Raw genomic sequence first — 18,995 nt, 5'->3', positions numbered from 1 at the left:
TTTACAATGTAAAAGAAGACATAAATGACAAGCACAGTACATTGTATAATGAAACACTGACCATTTAATAGATGCAAATGACAAGCACAGAATTCATGACATATGAGAGATGAATAAATAGAGCCTTCTCCTTGATCAGATTTTAAACAAATTGAGTGATATCTAAAAACACCCCGCATATCACCAGCATCAGTCCTGGTATGAAACTATGCCCAACATATATGAATCCAGTACATGTGTGTACAAATTATTCACTCCTTTCCATCCCTTATGCTACCTGGTCACATAGTATCACTCAAACTAGAATGTGGAAGTAGGTCAAAACATCAATGCAATCCCCAACCAACCAATACATGACTGTTTTAGTTAACAGAATTAGAAAGCAATCACATGATCGCTACATGTCATTGCAACTTGGAACCCTTACCAGAATTATGGAAATTTGATTGCGGTATAAAATATTATAAAATGTACCTGATCACCACTTTGCTTTTTGAAGTGTGGCTATTTTCCATAACATGTGTCTGAACATTCCACATACCGTTATCATACAAATTCATTTATGACTCATACATGTAGGATATTATTGAATTATAATAATGATATCTACAATGAACCAACAGAGACTACTCCCATCTGCAGTCCCATCTGGTGTTGTTTGCATAGAATAATTACTACAATACTTACATCACTTTGGCCACCACCACCAGCTTTCTCCAAAAAGTCAATGTCAAAGGCATTGGGATCACTTGGGTTGAAAGCTAGAGGGGACAAATTGAGAGGAATATGACAGTGAAGCTTTGAAAGGAATATGAAAGTGAAGCTTTCACTTTTAAGGTAAATATACAATGGACGGTTAACTTAAGAAAAGAAATCGATGTAATATTTTCACATTTTTCATTATTATGTGCATTTCTTTGTGTCGTACAAAAGCAATGGCATAGCAGCAAAATGAAACAAATTAGTCTACAAGGCTAATCTAAAGAAATCAATTTTCAAAACTGAAACCAAAATATATCATTAGATTAAAGACGACATGCAAATCAAGATTCATGGTCTTTCAAACTGACCTTTGACCTCAACTAGATTGTTATCATTATTGATCGATGGTTGCATAGCAACCACAAATGCTAAATTGCTATGCTACAACCAGCTTTTTTAAAAAATTTTTGCTCACAAAATGCAAACTGAAGTAAGTTTACAATGTAAATTAGATACCAGTCCATTCTACTGTGTGAAAGCCACAAATGATTAAATCAATATTACGCAACAAAGCTAAAACATAACAGAAAAAAATCAACTAACATTGAAACTGACAAGTGCCAATTTCAGGTTATTAAATAATGCAATAATGATATTAACTTAACATTTTCAGTGATGTTTACATGTTCTGTACCCCAAATCTATTTGCTGTAATAAGCTGCATATAAAATGTATCACATTGACATGAGTGCACCTCCTGAGACATTTGAAACAACTGAATAAATGTTGTTTTACAAGTGGCTGTCATTCAATATGACGGCATTGTACACAATGCAGTGTTAGTGTCATGTACAAGGGTTTAGACTCAAGTGACTTATTTTAGTTACTGGTTGGTTTGTGGTAGCCAGGAAGGCTCCCAGTACTGGTTGGTATGTGGTAGCCAGGAAGGCTCCCAGTACTGGTTGGTATGTGGTAGCCAGGAAGGCTCCCAGTACTGGTTGGTATGTGGTAGCCAGGAAGGCTCCCCAGTACTGGTTGGTATGTAGCCAGGAAGGCTCCCAGTACTGGTTGGTTATGTGGTAGCCAGGAAGGCTCCCCAGTACTGGTTGGTTATGTGGTAGCCAGGAAGGCTCCCAGTACTGGTTGGTATGTGGTAGCCAGGAAGGCTCCCAGTACTGGTTGGTATGTACAACTATATATACATTTTTAGCTCTATATGAAGTAGTTGAGAGCCAGGTAGTAGAAGGGACAATTCTTATGATTCATCTAAGACTTTCCACTATAGAAAATAGTGTGTAAAGATAAACGCATCATGACACTGCTTGTTAGCACTCTGCTGATCCTAGTAGTTTAAAATGTTGATAAATCCATTCATCAGTTGTGTCAATTATATTAGGTGGCACATCTCATGTCAATTTTATATGTCAGTTCAAAGCTAAACATAAAGTAATAATAATAAGTGTATCGACTTGAGTCGCGTAAAACATACGATTCATGACATACATCCAGCAAGAAAATGTAACTGCCAATTAGACATGATGACATCATAACAAACCATCATTCCAATTAATACATTAATATGACAAATTAGACATTTTGTATGTTGCTGTGTCAAACCCACTCACATCACAAAAGAAAGACTGGGTCTGACGCATCATCTTTCTCATTCACTGTCATCAAGTATTCACTTCTGCAAGTTTTGATTCATAAATTTGTAAAACATTTAAACTTTAGATTCAAAACAAACTTTGCTGTGAAAAATTTAAAAGACATTCAAAAAATGTCAAAATGCATGATACATGATCTGCATTTTCTTTTCATTTCCAACTAAATTTTGAATTTCATCAACATGTGTATTATGAAATACACAAAAAAGTACACAAAGAAAGAGGTAATATTATACACATCTATTTTCTTTTCCGGATATCTCATTCCTGCAGATCAATTCAATTCACACACATAGCTAAGAAATAATATGGAGAGAAACTGCTATCATGGATCAACACTTGACAGAATTTGTGACTTTTACTTAGGGTGACAGTGTATGTAAATTTATGTAAATTTTATGTAAATGATCAAGTAAATGTCAGACTTTCAGCTTATTTTGGGCAAACCTGCAAGGACATGCTTAATATAGCAACCTCTGTGAGCATAACTGAGACAATCAGCTCAGTCTCGTTATAAAATGCTGTAAAATTGCATGGCAAGTTTTATTTATTATCTATAAAGTTATATTTTATATCCATTGGCATGGTGATGGAACTGCTTGGTATTACTATTTTCTTAAAATGCGCAACATTTGATTCTCATTTGTTTGAGAGGATTAGTGATAGTTACGATGTGAGGGTCACAGCAGCAGCACAAAATCAGAATGCAGTAAATGGAAAAAATCTTGCATTTGTACAAGTTGCAGCAGTGAGAATTGCAAGCATGTAATATACAGTAGCTGGGATTGCAGGGATGCATGGACAAGCTCTCAGTGAGGATGCTGTGGACTATACTTAGCTAGTAATTTGGATGCAAGTGTAGAACAGTGGTCATTTGTTCTTAATCATACAAATCAGGTTGATGATAGGGGGTCTAACCCTATTCCTATCCCTGACTCAATCTCCCTAGTTTGAATACAAATGTGTGCCTGCTATACAGTCAGTCCACTGTTCTACATCTTGCCGTAATTCACAAAGGAGACAAAGTTGACACTGTACCTTCTGATGCCAGGAAGAACTCTTCTTCCCCATCAGATTCTGTAGGTTCCTCTATAGAGGTTAAACATTCTTGAGCAAGTGCTACGTAACGTTGTATCACAATTTGGGGATAATTTGGTAGGGAGTCACAGAAAGCAGGATGCGAAGGGGCAGAGGTGGAAATGGAAAGAGGTACACAGGGGGTGCACGGAAGTGATGAAGTGATTGAAAGTGTTGAAAATGGAAGCATGGACAATAAATTGAAAAAAAATATGGAACTGGTTACTACTGCCAAATAAAGTTTTGCAGCGATAATGTTAACAACTATTACCTTCGCCAACCAACATAAGAAACCATCAAAAATTTTGACCAATACTGTCCATGCAAACAATTACGACATGCATGTGAGCCAACAAGCCAAGAAGGAGAACATGATGGGGCCAAAAAAACACTGACCACGCAATTCCAAAAAGGGTTTGATCAGGGAAAAGTTTCAAGTGAACAAAAAGGACTGATAGATGAAAGAAAAGACTAGAGATATGCTGATAATGCAAGAAAACTGACTTAGTAGCTAAAATGAAATGATGGTAGCTGGGCTTGAACAAAGTGAATGTTAGTGGTACAAGGTAACCACAAAGATTGAAAGAACACCTCCCATTAGTACCACACAACTACAAATTCAAGGTGTTAATGGCTGTGATCAAGTGGTTTGTGGATTATACCATATTTGCAACACTCCCAGGTGTACAGCATAGATACAGAGGATGAAGATAAATTACCAATTTGAGTCATGTTTTATACTAGTGTGTAACTTTTCACTTTAATCATTTGGATGTTGTCAACCTTGTGATTTTGTCTATTGTGAGGTATCCGAACACTTGATTATTGGGCAATTGGTAAATCACGACACCCATGATGTAGAATGTTACAAAGAAGCTGGAAACTTGCCCAAATAAGGTAACTAATCTTCGTTAAAACTGCCTGGGCTGTATGTATGCCAAGTAATATTGGCAGTGAACACCATGTTGCAGTGAATAGTGAATACTATGCTACAGGACTACACTGTAGTGTTAGTTGCTTTTGATTGAGTAGCACCATAACAACAAATCTGTGTCTTAAAACTTAAGTTAAGAAACACAAAATAAGTATCACACTGTACTATGTTGAACAAATGCTTTCCAGAATTCAGCTAATTGTCAAGTGTCTTCTATCACTCTCAAAAAACAAACATTTTAGACTTTAATTTAGAAGTATGCACAAATTGTCTCCACCATCTTGTGTCAAACTGTGTGAAGACTCTGTCATAGCTAAGTTTCTTGTCCCTAAAAGTCACAATTGACCATATGGTTAGCATGATTGAGACCTCATAAAAGTGAATCACATCCCTTGATATTCACCACAAGGAGGGTTTAATATTGATAAGGCTTATCAATTTTGGCCACAATTCTGGCATTTGTAACGTTTTAGCAGAATTCTGGAAGTACTGCCCCAAAAGCACTAGGCATAGCATAACCCATGGTTCCAACGAGTACTATTGCTCCCACATGGTCTATTGCAGGGCATAGTACATTTTGCTGTAACAACCAGTGTACGATAATATTGCCACCAGATAAAAACCAAAACTTGTGTGTTCTCTATCCCTGGTGATCTACAACAACTCTGCTGTGTTAGTATCGTTATTTGTGACATCATCATGCATATAGAAGTCTTTAGAGAGAGGTTCATTCAATTTCTAGCCTACCTTCGGCAGCCAATCTGGCCTCCATTTCCTCAAAACTTAACTCACTCAGATCTGTCTCTAGGCCAGAGGCTCCTGGTGACACCAGGTAAAGCAAGTTATATGGCACACACACAAGTTATAGGTGGGAGAAAAGGGATAATGTTAGACTTAGTAGATGATGAAACGATCAGTGCACATACCATCACCTGTTTAATAATGATAATGATATTTTTTTTATGTATTGTACCATCATCAATGAAACTGACCCATGCAATTGATTTATATGACACGAACTTGAACCTGAGATGTATCAGTATGTTAAATTATATTATAGTTAATTAGATGTCATGCACTGGTTTTTACCTTAAAATCTATTACCGAGGAGTAAAAAAAAATGGCTGTTATTATAAGTGTTAGTCTAACACCTGTTGATGTTGAATGTTACTTGGCTGTCAGAATGAAGGAACCATTTATATAAATAGAGAGTTGTAGGTTGATGAGTCACAGTTTATTTATTAGTATGCACAGCAGAAAGTCAGTATATATTACAAATGCATAGACTTGTTGTATCACCATCAATACATTGTACTTTCAAATTCCCAAAGTACTTAACTTTCAAGTTCAGAGTCAAATACAGAGAAGAATTAATCACCGAGTCACTGCTATGCGTTCAATCAGTAGGCAACAGTGATATTTTAGCAACTAAATTTGACAAGAGTCAGCCAAATTAGGTCAGAGGTCACACCACTGAAATGAAATCCACCATGATATGCCTCCTATGAGTATTGAAATCATGGAATAGGTGGAAGAGTATTTGAAGTGTCAGATACCAGTATGTCTGCACACTATACATGTATGTCAATACTCCACTTAGAAGTCCCTTCAAGTTCAACAGAATACAGATTTGATCATGCAGGACTGTCACAGAAACAAAACACACAACAGACAGTCAGACAGAGACAACACAGAAGAACTACATACTGGGAAATACCTGCTAGTGTTATTCATGCATGCTGACGTAGACACAGCTAACACAATATACCAGTTAGGAGGTGAACTACCATGCATACAAGACAGTGACATTCCAACGACTAACAGTAGAGCACACTTTAGACTATGAGAAACAATAGCTAGACCTGGCATGCTATGACATGTTTTGGGATTAGGCGGGAGATACCCAATACAACTAATTCTACTTACTAACAATGACACAATAACCACTAACAATTGCCATTGAAATTACTCACAGAAGACACCACAAAGTACAATTCACATACACCATAAAGTAAGATAGAGTCTCCACTAAACAGGTGATAAAGCTAACACTAACACTACTCAGGTCCTTTAAAAGGCATTTAGAGGATTTCGAAACAACCATATTCAAAATAATGTTATACAGGTCATTCATTCATTCGTTCATTCTATGCTTGCAAAATGTTAAAATTCCCCATACTCAGAGAATTTTCTTTCTCTAGTCAATTGTTCTTAACATTAATAATACCTCATTAAATAGCAGTTGCCAATTCATAAATACAATAAACAAACAAACAAATGAAAAAAAAAGCTACCAAATTTTGAAATGATAACTCTGCAACTGATCAAGAGTTCATTCTCATCTATTGTACGCAAACCACCTAACAATCTCTCTATCATCTTTGACAAGGTTAGCTCAACTGTTCTGTACTGTATAGGGGCAATTCATGTTAGCAGTCTGACTACATTATAGATACCTTCACCAGCAGGTCTGAAATCTTCATCCATGATAAAGATAGGTTCAGGCATTAGAGGATCAATATCGAAAAGAACTACACAGAAGAAAACACCACACAAAAAAAATAAACGAATGAAAAAATTTGGCGACTAAAACTTACTGCGGCACCTTAGCATAAAAAGTATTAATCTGATATTAACCTTTTTTTAAAAAAAGATATCATGCACTATGCAGTCAGGAACTGCAAAAAAACCCCACACCTTTATCGATAAATGCGATTAGTAATGTTAATTTAATACTAAGTAGACAAACCTATCCACTTGAAATATTCAGTTTTATAGTTTTTATAATATTCTGCCAGTTCTGGGGAGAAACCTGAAAGTGATTCAGATTTTTATTTTTGGCATAAAAAGGGGCTAAAATATGGCTAATATTTCCTATCCCACACCTTCATCACAAAAAATATCTTCAAAGTTTTGTCATCAATGACTTGTTTATTAGTCCCATTTCATGCTAACACTACATATAATTACATAATGTCATGCAATGTTAAAAGCAGATTGAAGACCTGCTTTATAAACCTACAACAAAACCGTGAATGTACATGTATTATATATGTTAGCACGGACAATGACATCATCACAATGTATCCAGTGCAGTAGCAGTAAATACATGTTGTTGGATAAGTGGGGGAACTACAGCATACAAAAGGTATTTTACTTATTTCAACACAACATTGTAAAATACATCTAGATACATGCATTTTACAGTTAGTAATAGTGATGAATAATCCAATTACCATTTTCAAATGGTGAGTAATTATCAATAAATATTGTATGATAGAATGTCTTACCTTCTGTAGCTGGTTTAAATGCCTCTCTCTCTGGCTTTGTATTGGGGAAATCACCCAGATCAACAGCATTTGCATCACCATTCTCTTCTGTAGGTGGCTTCATACTGTTGGATGAACACAACATTGTTGTCAATAACCTTGTCATAACAGAGGGTTGTTGGTGGTCTAGTGGTTAACTTGTATGTCTACTGGTCTGAGTTTCTGCCTACCCAGCACCACCTGGGTTTGATTAACAGGTGTGTATATGAGAAGAGACTTGGGCAATGCTGAGTTTGATCTTATCAAACAACACAGGTTTTCCCCAGGTACTCCACTTTCCTCCTGTTTGGACACTACAGAGCTGAGACATTGCTCAATGGCCACCATATAAACAATTTCTTAATTCCTTCAGGCTATTAGAGATTCTCATTCTTATTAGCATTACCACCAGTATCAAAGACAGACTGACAGTACCGTCCTCCTGGGCTACGATAAAGAATCCATGATGTTACTCAGATTGGACTTTGAATTACATTTTAGATGAGTAATACAGTATTATCATTGCACAGGTGTGCATAGCTGTCCAACAAATTTGTTTTAAAGTTTGTTTCTTTACTTGCACCTGTACAATCACAATCACAATCACAATTCTTTTTTGAATGAAACCCTAAAATCAACACAAACAGAAAACCTTACCTAGTTCTTCCAGCTCTTGGTGAGCTGCTCATCTTACCAGATGAAGCAAATGGATCTGTAACATTGTCAAAGTCAAACTCCGCTTTCTTTACGGGGGAATCTGTCATCTTGTTAGAAGAAGCAAATGGATTTCCTATTTCGTTCTCGTCCATATCATAGATGCTCTTGGTTTTTGGAGCAACAGTTTGAATTGGAATATCGTCAATAAGAGAAGGTTGCTCAGAAACGTTACGTTTTTCCTCACACAAATTTTCTGATGAGCTCTTATTTACTGGTGGCAAATTCTCTTTGGAAGATGTCAACAATAATAAATCCTGTGTTTGCTCAGGAGACTTCTTTTGTGGCGGTGCAAATATCTGAATATCAAGATCCTCTATTCCTTTTGGCTGTGGCTTCTTAGCTGGCGCAAATATTTCAATCCCAAAATTGCCTTCTGCTGCAGGTTTGAATTTGGGCTTTGCCTTTATCTTCTTCTGCAAGGGTGTTGCAGGCAACAACCTTTTATGTTGCTTAGGTTTTTCTTCGTTGGTTGGCAGTGAAATTGTCTGTTCCCCTTGTTTATCAAGTTCGCTCTTATCCGTCTCAGGTGTTGGCTGCTTGTTATCAACACTTGTTTCCACCTGTGAATCTACTTTTGTTGTCTCTTTATTTTCTTCCTGATCCGGTTTCACTTCTGACGGACCAACTTCTGGTTGCAAAATCTCTGTATTTCCAACCTGCTCAGGTTCTGGTTCTACTATTGTTGCTTCTGTGTCTTCCTTCTGTTCCTGTTTTACTTCTGAGAGATCAACTTCTGGTTGTACGTGTTCTGTATTTTCAACCTGCTGCGCCTCTAAGCTTCCTTTAGGTGTCTCTTTGTTTTCTTCCTGACCCAGTTTTACTTCTGAGACATCAACTTCTGGTTGTAAAAGTTCTGGATTTTCAACCTGACGTGCCTCTAAATCTTCTTTAGGTGTCTCTTTGTCTTCTTCCTTTTCCGGTTTTACTGCTGAGAGACCAACTTCTGGTTGTAAAAGTTCTGTATTTTCAACCGACTGTGCTTCTGGTTCTACTTTTGTTGTCTCTTTGGCTGCTTCCTTTTCCTGTTTTACTTCTGAAACACCAACTTCTGGTTGTAAAAGCTCTGTATTTTCAACCTGCACAGGTTCTGATTCCTCAGATGGCTGTGGTAACTTACTGTCAACTACTTCTTGTGGTACTTCCTGGTCAACTTGTGGCTCAGTTGAAAGATGTGTATCTGTCAGCTGTGGCGTTTCAACTATGCTACTACCTTCCTCTGTATCTTGCCCTGTACTGCTTTCCTGGAGACCTTCAACAGTATCGTCAAGTGGCTGACTTGGTTCAACTTCTACTGCTGAATTTGCAACCTCCTGGTTTTCTTCTTTATCAGTTTCTTTGGTATCTTTTAGCAATTCTGCTTCTTTGTCTGTATCTTGTATAGGTTCTGTTGGACAGATATCTGAATCCTTTGGTGCGTTTACTGGACTTTCTTCTGAAGTGGCTTGTGTCAGCTCTGTGGGTGCACTTGTATCAGTTTCTTTTGGTGGTTCTTCTGGTTGTCCACCAATTACACTTCCATATTGTTGAGCATGAGTATCTACTGTAGAAACTTCTTGCACAACTGGTTCAAGCTCTGTAGTCTTCTCTTCTGAGACCTTCTGTTCTATGTTATCTTGTGTATCTTTGATTGTTTCATCCGCAGGATCCTTACTTTGAAGGATGGCTGTCTCCTCTGCAAACAAAAACTGCACGTCTCTTGATTCCTCTGGTGGCGTTCCCTCACTAGAAGTGGTTTCTCCTTCTGTACCTGGATGCTGAGGAAAACCTGGAGAGAAGTCTAGAATTGGTATTTCGTGCTGGCGATCATTAACCTGTGACCTTTGAACTTGTTTCTCCGGTTTACAAGGTGAAAAGTCTAACAGTAAGATTTTCTGCAAAGGCGACTCACTCGTTAACTCCTGTTTGATATCCTTATCACTGCTGTTTGTGTCTGGTAATACTTTCACATCCTCTGTCACTTCTTGTTTGGAATTTGTTGGTATCAAAGCATTCAATTTCTCATCCAAATTGTCACAGGGACTGCTTTCTACAGCATTTTCTGCAGAACTTTCTCCTGTAACTGGTGGTATTTGAGTGGTATTAGTCTCTGTACTTGGCTGAGAAGGCAAATTTTCAACAGACGGTTCTTGGCTGGGAGCGTCCTCTTTCTCTGGGACTTTGTTAGCTTCACTTTCAGTTTCTTGTGTCACCTGGCTACCTTCAACAGGTGTTGCAGTATTCTCAACACTTGCGTTGCTACTTTTCTCTTCAGGTGGTGCACTCTCTCCTGTGGCTGTGACTGGCTCTGAACTGTAAGACAAACAATAGTATTGTCAAGTTGTATTCTAATGGCTATGCCAAAAGACAGAGACATTTATACAATATACTGGTAGCTACTCTTCATAATCTCATCATATTGTGGAGTCATGACGGGTGAATGGTTGCGTGACCAGCTTGGAATCTACAGGTTGCAGGTTCGAGCCCCGTCGCTGCCTGCTGTTTGTTTCTGAGTGGCTAAAGTCCTTGGGCAAGATTTGAACCACCACTGTGCCTCAGTCAACCAAGCTGTATATTTGGGGACCTGGTAGGATGTAGGTTGCAATGTGAAGGCTTTAATCCTATGCGCTTAAATGGCTGCAACGGATTGTATGCTCCCTGGGGAGTTGAGGAAGACTAAAGGGCCGTTGCGCCGTTCTGATCCGAGCCAGGGGTAATAATTGTAAAGTGCTTTGAGCACGGACTGTGAAAGCGCTATATAAGAACCCAACATTATTATTTATATTGTGAATACAAGTAGACCTTAAAGTTCCATTGTTGTATGATATACATGTATGAGTGATCATTCTTTTTGTATGTTGACAAATATGTCATGATGCATTGCATTGTTCTTACCCATTGAAAGAACTACAATGTAACCACATTGAATTTGGTGTGTTTGCATGACTCCAGGTTTCACTCAAATCTTGGAAAAAAATTTTTTTTTGCAAACCATGTAAATTTCTGCTTGGAGACAAAAGTTTTCATCCAAGTGAACTTTGACCTCACGCAGGACATTTACATAACTCAATATGATACAGTAGTTGGAACTTGGGATAGGTAGATTCAGTGTTCTCGTACAAAAAGACAATTGTTTGATATGAGCAGGGTTTGGCAACATAAACTTTAACACTTATAAAGGAAAGTGTACCAGGAACAAGGGCAAGGAGCATGCCCTTGCAGAGCAGTTGATACTGCTAATATGGATATGCTGTGGTACACCATGGTGCATGTGTGAATAGGAGCACTGCCACATAAAGTAATGTATCAAAAATCTACAATGTCACCTTGATTCTTTATGTTACAAAAACCTGAGACTACCACAGCATGTATGCCATGTCTTGCAATACATAAATATGCTCACCTATTGGGTATCTTCTGAATTAGATCCTCTATGAACTCATTGGCATACTGTGTATAATCGTGATGATCTTGTGTTGTCACAACTTGACTACGCTCTACCCAACGTTCACACTCGTCTAATTCTCGCAGTGCTTCCCACACTGATGAATCAGCAGTCTGTGCCTTTGGAGATTGGCTTGGACTCTTTTTGGAAGTACGTTCCTAGAGGAAGGAGAGACATATACCTGTAATACATCAACAATGTTGAAAAAATCTACTCTTTCTTGTCGTCACAAATCATCAGTGTTCTCCCTTGAATCACAAGTCTTGCCTGAAAAATGTATTTCCATAAAAAAATAACATTGGCTCTTTTATATAAGAATTCTATTAAAAAATATGTTTTATTCATATAATATTTCTACAAATAAGCTAGCACTGTATTTTGACATCCTTGGGAGAAAACTGATTTACTAAATGTCGTGTCAAAATGATCCCAAGTAGTTTTGTGAACAGAAAGGAAGATGCACCATGTGTTATTTTGTAGATCATTTACTTAATAGCATGCATGACATCCTGAGTGAAAGCTGACAGATATCCCAATATCTACCACAGATTTATTGTGCAACATCCCCTCTGTTATCTTATGCCTACATGGGTCATGTTGACACTGTAAGTGGGTTATTGTAGCTACACTAGTTGATGGTGAGTATCACATTTTTGATGCTTGAGCCAGGAAGATTTCAAGCATGCTATATGCGCTGTTTTATGGTGATGATTATGATAAAAGGTTTACATAGTTCATTCATAAGTTTTCTTGCCTGCCTGCCTGCCTGCCTGCCTACCTGCCTGGTGGGCATGTGTATTAACAGCTGTGAAACATGTTACAAGTATTGCATTCAAAAACTTCCACTTCTTATATCATACATGCATATGTGATGCTAAAAATATATGTCAGCTGATTGTGTTTACTTTAGTCTTAGTATGAAGGCCACCAAAGATTCACCATTCCAAGACACAGACAGAGGTGACTACCAGTGTGTTCTGACCACAGTACAATAAAGAACACATGCTTTGCTTCAGAAATAGAACAATCACCATACATGTGAAATTCTAGGAGACCAAGTAGGTCCTGACAATTGGAATCAAGTCTTTACCATGATACAGTGCACTTAACATGTTTACTACTCTCTGTTCAAAGATGAACTCGTGTTAATATTTGCAAACTGGCCGAGGGAGATGATTCTACATATTAACTTACAGAGCCTGTCTTGAGAAACCTGTTTTAGATTGTTTTCATTCTAAATACTGATGACAAATCATCATTATATAGTAAAAGATGGTAATAGGTATTGAAGCAGAATGCACCTAGGTGACCACTTTGTTCGAAAAATGAAATCTGAATCCCCCAAAACTTTATGATATGAAATCTTGTTCCTAACGTTTTTGAGATAATTATACAAATTCATTTGCTCACATCTTGTTTTCAAGGAAATTGTCAACCTATATTCTGTCAACTGACTGGGCATAACACTTTTCTCTGCTGCTATGTGCAGGCATTCTACTATTTAGCAGATGGAGAGTAAAATAAACATGGTAGGGCATTGTACCAGGATGTTGTAGATAGACAGTTTGACAATCAGAGACACATACATTGTACTTCAAAAAAAAAAATATTTTCAGCTGACAATTTACTTGCAAGACCTGATCTGCACTTTGTAGACACAGCAGCTACCACTGTGAGTATGACTCTTACTTGTGAGAAAACACAGTAAGAAAAGAATTAACATGTATTAAAATTGATATACAATACAAACAATGTATAAACCATGGGTACATGTATTTTATTTCTCAAAGTTACTAACTTTTCACCCAATGTGTTCATTTTTATTGACAGGCTTTTTTATACTTATTTACTACGATCCTTCTTTTAATGTTTAGGTGATTTTATCACAAGATGAAATAATATTATCATTTCCTTTATTTGGATATGTAAAACACAAGGCTATGGTGAAGTACAATACATTTGAAATTTGGTAATCTATTGGCAAAGTATGATATGTATTGCCTCATTCATTTCCTTCTTTTGTGTATTACCTGCATGCTTGATATGCAATAAAAGTAACATGGTATGGTGGCAGCACTTTTTAACCATAATTCTGTGAGTAGTTAGTTAGTTTGGAAACAGTTTACATGCTTGAAATAGTATATAGAAAGTTGGTCAGAGTCCTTCATGCAGCAGATCAAAACACCTTGCTTTGAAAACACATGACAAGAGTGTTATTCATCACAAATGAAGAGGTGTGCAGCTCGTAGCAGTTCAAGACTTATCCAACACAATTAGTGTGCTAGTGACTGCGAAGTAAAAGAAACTACTTTGGGAACTGAATGTGTACGTCATTTGTTCTGATACCTCTAACTGCTCTGCCATTGAACCAGTTGGTTCTGTGTTGTCTGCCATTTCTGTGACTCTCTGGTATCAGTGGAAAAAGAAATTAAAGATATGAAGAATATGCTGATTTTTGCTACCAGCAAAAGTATGAATGGCACACAATAATGGATTGAAAAAAAAATGATATACACTTTTTTTTTTCAAAATGAAGAAATCTTACAAAGCAAAATACAGAACACATTTTTTTCATGCACAGGACATGCAGAGAATGAAAATTTGACATCAGTTCTTGCTAGTAACAAGCTGTTTTTGTGCTGATAACTATATTTGTAAACAAGTACGATTCAAATCTTTACAGAACATTTTCCAGAAGAAATGGTACATAAATTAATGTTAACTTTAAGAGAGAACATTTATAGAGACTGTGATCATGCAATGACCAAGTTCATGACTGAGGTCACTTATTTAAACTTGATAGTCATTGACAAAAAAGTTTTAAAAAAACACATTGATATTCAAAGAAACAGCTGCATCATACAGGCTGTTTCACAGCAGTATCCCAGCAAATTTTAGAATGAGAGATTGTAACTGATATCTGCAAACACAGAATTACACAGGAATTCAGAAAATATAACAAAATCACCCACCTTTTTCTTCTTTTTTGGTGAAGAGTTCTGGCAAATATTATCTCTTTGTGATACCTGTAACACGGAATTCAATATGGGTGATGACTGAGACTGGAATGTCTTTCCTGAAGTCAGCAAAAACCCTCTGTCTGGCTCTGTATTTTCATCAAGTAAAGATATAGGAGAGCTAAAACTCATTGTAAGCCTGGTGAGAGAGAAAAATTCAATAATGTGGTCAGCATACACAGGATAGTCAAATTATAATAAAAGAAATATCGGTAATGTAACTTAGACAGTAAACACGCCTTTGGAATAATTTTCATAATGATTCAATTATAATTTTGACAGTTTTAAAATCACATCTGCCTTTCTTTCATACAAAACCAATACAACATGTCATGTTGTATAAAGCTTTTGATTGTCTTGTCCTCAAAGTTCTAGAGAAACAACTAATTTACCCATTTACCATGTAAACAAATTATGCAAAGCAATGCCATTCCCATCCAATCATCTAAAAATGTATGTATTAATTTAAAGCTAACACACCCTGCTATATCATACATATATGTCCTACTTACTCCATATGGCATCAATGACGTACTCAGAGATTTATTTCTAGCAATAAAACATTTTAATTCAGATTCATAAAGATATGCTGGTGCTACTGAAACAGATTGAGTCAACCTTTGGGTCAAGATTTACCCTAACTACTCTGATCTCCCATTTCTCAAGAGTACTGATAATTTAGGGAAATTGACACACTGATGGGTTCTGCACTGAAGAATGTGTAATTCCATGCCCCAATTTATCACGACAGTCAACTAAACAGAAAGGCATGATAGGATGAATCAGTCACTAAATCAAAACATGAAATGTGTGTGCATGAATTTCAGGAATGGTATGCGTAGACCGATTAAGTATCCGTAAAATGATATCAATATGAATGAAAATATAGCACAGTTGGAATGGGGCATAGAGCTGATGTACATGTGTGCACTTAGTATATATACAGGTCATAATTCCATGAAGTCACTGTTTTCATAGCTGTTTGGCACTATCATTTTGATAACTGCTTGCAGAGATTAGGTGCATTTACAAATCTTCTGCCATTATTATAATATGTTAAACCCATTCAAACACACACCCTGACTGCTGTACATATCACTTGTCTGCAAGTATTTATATTTTGAAATAAAAGTCTTTATATTCAATAATCTTCTTCTAATATTTATCAATGCTTTAAATCTTACTAATAAAATGAATTAATTTCATATTTAGACTGTCAAACCGAAAAAGGATCCAGACTAAAGAAATAACCTTTTTACATTTACTCTGCTATGTTTAAATTACCACAATCAATTGCTTCTGTAATTTGTAATGTTCAACCCAAAATCTCTTCAATTATAATTAATAGAAAGCAAATGTAAATGTAATTTATTGCTTATTCATGTCACATACACATGTACAGTATTTGTATACACTCAACAAAGAAGAAACGACGATTAATGGCTATTGTATGAGATCATAATGTAGAACGTGGTTGCAATAACTATATCTATATATGTATTACAAAAGAAAAGTGATTAAAAATAGAAAACAAGCCGTCTACATGTACATCCCATTTGAAAATAGATAGCTCCCTTGGGGGAATTTGCATGTCTGGCGCTGAGTAGTGATTAATGTGAATCTACCTGAATAGGGGCAGTTCAGTAGGATATGACTAGATCTGTTGGCCTTTGACCTCTAGTATGAGCTCTCTATCCACATTGATGCATAGTCAGTCATCCAATTATATATGTATGTACATGAATTCAAATTTACTCTGCAAATGCTTGAATTTGAATATGTACATTCAAACCACAATGCTCAAATCAAGAGTTACTTCAATTACGAACAAATCAATACATTGACATTAGTGTCACTTTTTGGTTTTCCTCTCACAAAATCTTACATTCATCAATTGTCATGCCTGTCACTGTCAGAGTGGGGATCAACAGGAAGCCTAGAATAACAAGCAACTTTGGCATTTTATGACATCTTTATGTTTTTAATCAACAGAATGTACACTACAAACAGTTTTCTGGTGGGGAACTTGAGTTGTTATCCATACCATTGACCCTTACTTCAGAAACTGGATTGACACTTACATCTCACCAATTGGAACTTTGTACAGGTCGCTGACTTTTATGAATAGTAAAAAATGATGATGATGATGATGATGATGATATCTTTAGCTGTATGCCACACTTCTTTATGCAGTACATCTATGTGACATTACTACCACAATTTTCTTTGAACAATCATCCTCTAACTATATATGTTGCTACACCAAGCATGTAAATCATGTAAATGGTATGTTTTCATGGCTAAAAACTACCTTGAGTGTCAGCAAGAGAAAGGCTATTTTGAACCATAACTCATTGAACTTTAACAATAGGCTAAGATTGCCATGACTTGTTTATTTACCTTTATACTTAATCACAGGGGAAGCTACTGCCAAGTTACTAGTAATATTGTCTGTGAAAGTGTGGAGCACATCTGCCTCACTGTTCTACATGTAATATATGGGAAAAGTACACCCTGAATGTCATCAAACTGCACCTAGGCCAATGCACAATTAGGACAGAACTGCACCCTCAATTGCACCTTGACACATACAATTTAGCATGTCTAACTGTAAGTGTAAGACTTCAAGTATGAAAGCAACACAGTAAAAAGAACTTTGCCCCACCCCTTAGATACATTAATCTGAATTCAATCTGCCTAATAGCCTTTGAATGGCCTGTTTATGTACAAACATGCACATGGGGTCAAGATCCATAGTACAAAGTCTGGGCCAAGGCTGGCATTGTAAATCAAGTGTAGTTACTATAAGAACGGGAGCATAATACGAAGCCTGTCTTATCATTGACATCAACGATTTTTTGATGATATATTTTCAATTTGAGCACATGAATCAATAATTCCATTTGACCATGGCAGATTACATGAAAGACTGTCTTAAAACAAAATCTGTTGATCTGAAAATTTATAAGTATACTTGTATATTAATCAACTACTCAATGAAACATGGAGGTACATGTATATAAGTGAGAAACTTTTAATTTTTTATGTCATTGCAAAACATATGTGGAGTGATGAAATCATACCTATTTTAATTGAAATAAGCAGGGATATGAAAATGTAATGTACATTATTGAAATCAAAAATTATCGAAACACTAACAATTGATGTGTTAATTTGCAATTACCATATAACGTTGATGATAAATATATTCAACTGAAACAACAAGTTCTTGTATTCATCATGGTTGATTCTACCGTTCACGATCAATATTCAAGACGTTACGGTGTGGGAGTAACTTGATGTTGTCTGAAGCTGTACGGTTTTGTAGGAGCTAAGTAAACTACAGTACTGTGACATTTACAACAACATTAATTGTAAAGTGTTGTATTAAATAAATAGTTCAACTTCCATTTCAATGAACAGTTTAAACTCTGTTAGTGTTAGTGTTAACATTTTTGGCACACGTCCACAGTAAAGATGGCTGCATTCTCACCGACACCGCACGACATTTCTGTCAAATATCACGTACTGGGAGAGAATTCTAGTTGTATTTGCAATTTCATCAAGAACTACGTAGTCTTACCTTGAGATATCTGACAAAAATCAAATGGTATGGAGCTGGGCTACGGTCCACAACAACAGGGATTTCTCCTTTCAAAATTGTAACCGTCATTTTGACGGACCAGCTCCTATCAAGCATGCGCAGTACACTCAAAAAATGTTAAAGGCGAAATACCGGAAGCAGAAAATTTATACACGAACCCACAACAAAAAATGAGGATTTTCTTACTTTTCTTTTTAAAGAAAAATATCACTGATAGGACTTCGTTGTCGTACTTGCAAATCCGACCTATTCGAGTAGTATTTGTGAATTTTTTTTATAAACTATCGCTATTCTGACGTGTTCCGATGACATCATCATTACTTTTCTTATACGCATTGTGATTGGCCAGCAGGAAGCTCAAATTCAAATAGACTTTTACGTTTCTTTTATTCTTCCAGTAAGGATTATGAAGGCATTTGTTCATAGGATTAAAATATTGAGAAATAGTGAAAAAGAAATTCGTCTTAAAAATATCTGTATTATCTTTTATAGAAAATAATTTTGTGGTAAACATGTAAAATTCAACTAATCAGTAGCTCCGTTACTTC

At 36.4% G+C, this 18,995-nt stretch overlaps 1 protein-coding gene across 10 annotated transcripts in view; it reads right to left on the bottom strand.

Moving 5' to 3' along the window:
* LOC144446953 (uncharacterized) overlaps positions 1 to 18,535 on the bottom strand; it is a 30,353-nt gene extending 11,818 nt beyond the window's left edge. For 2 of the 10 annotated variants that reach the window (XM_078136803.1, XM_078136804.1), the window contains exons 1-10: positions 18,427 to 18,535; positions 14,799 to 14,982; positions 14,173 to 14,232; positions 11,785 to 11,984; positions 8,346 to 10,694; positions 7,671 to 7,774; positions 7,130 to 7,192; positions 5,128 to 5,199; positions 3,408 to 3,458; positions 688 to 761 (exon numbers count right to left, since the gene is read on the bottom strand). In XM_078136803.1, the coding sequence (XP_077992929.1) occupies positions 688 to 761; positions 3,408 to 3,458; positions 5,128 to 5,199; positions 7,130 to 7,192; positions 7,671 to 7,774; positions 8,346 to 10,694; positions 11,785 to 11,984; positions 14,173 to 14,232; positions 14,799 to 14,975 (3,150 nt within the window). In that variant the 5' untranslated portion in view covers positions 14,976 to 14,982; positions 18,427 to 18,535. Of the gene's footprint in view, positions 1 to 687; positions 762 to 3,407; positions 3,489 to 5,127; positions 5,200 to 6,836; positions 6,912 to 7,129; positions 7,193 to 7,670; positions 7,775 to 8,345; positions 10,695 to 11,784; positions 11,985 to 14,172; positions 14,233 to 14,798; positions 14,983 to 18,426 lie in introns of all 10 variants that reach the window. The other 8 variants (XM_078136806.1, XM_078136805.1, XM_078136808.1 and 5 more) reach the window with 8 other exon arrangements.
* Between the last annotated feature and the right edge of the window lie 460 nt (positions 18,536 to 18,995).

The sequence above is a fragment of the Glandiceps talaboti genome, chromosome 15 (assembly GCF_964340395.1).
Source record: "Glandiceps talaboti chromosome 15, keGlaTala1.1, whole genome shotgun sequence".
Lineage (NCBI taxonomy): Eukaryota > Metazoa > Hemichordata > Enteropneusta > Spengelidae > Glandiceps > Glandiceps talaboti.
The sequence above is the reverse complement of the archived record's forward strand: the minus strand, read 5'-3'. Positions and strand labels throughout refer to the sequence as shown.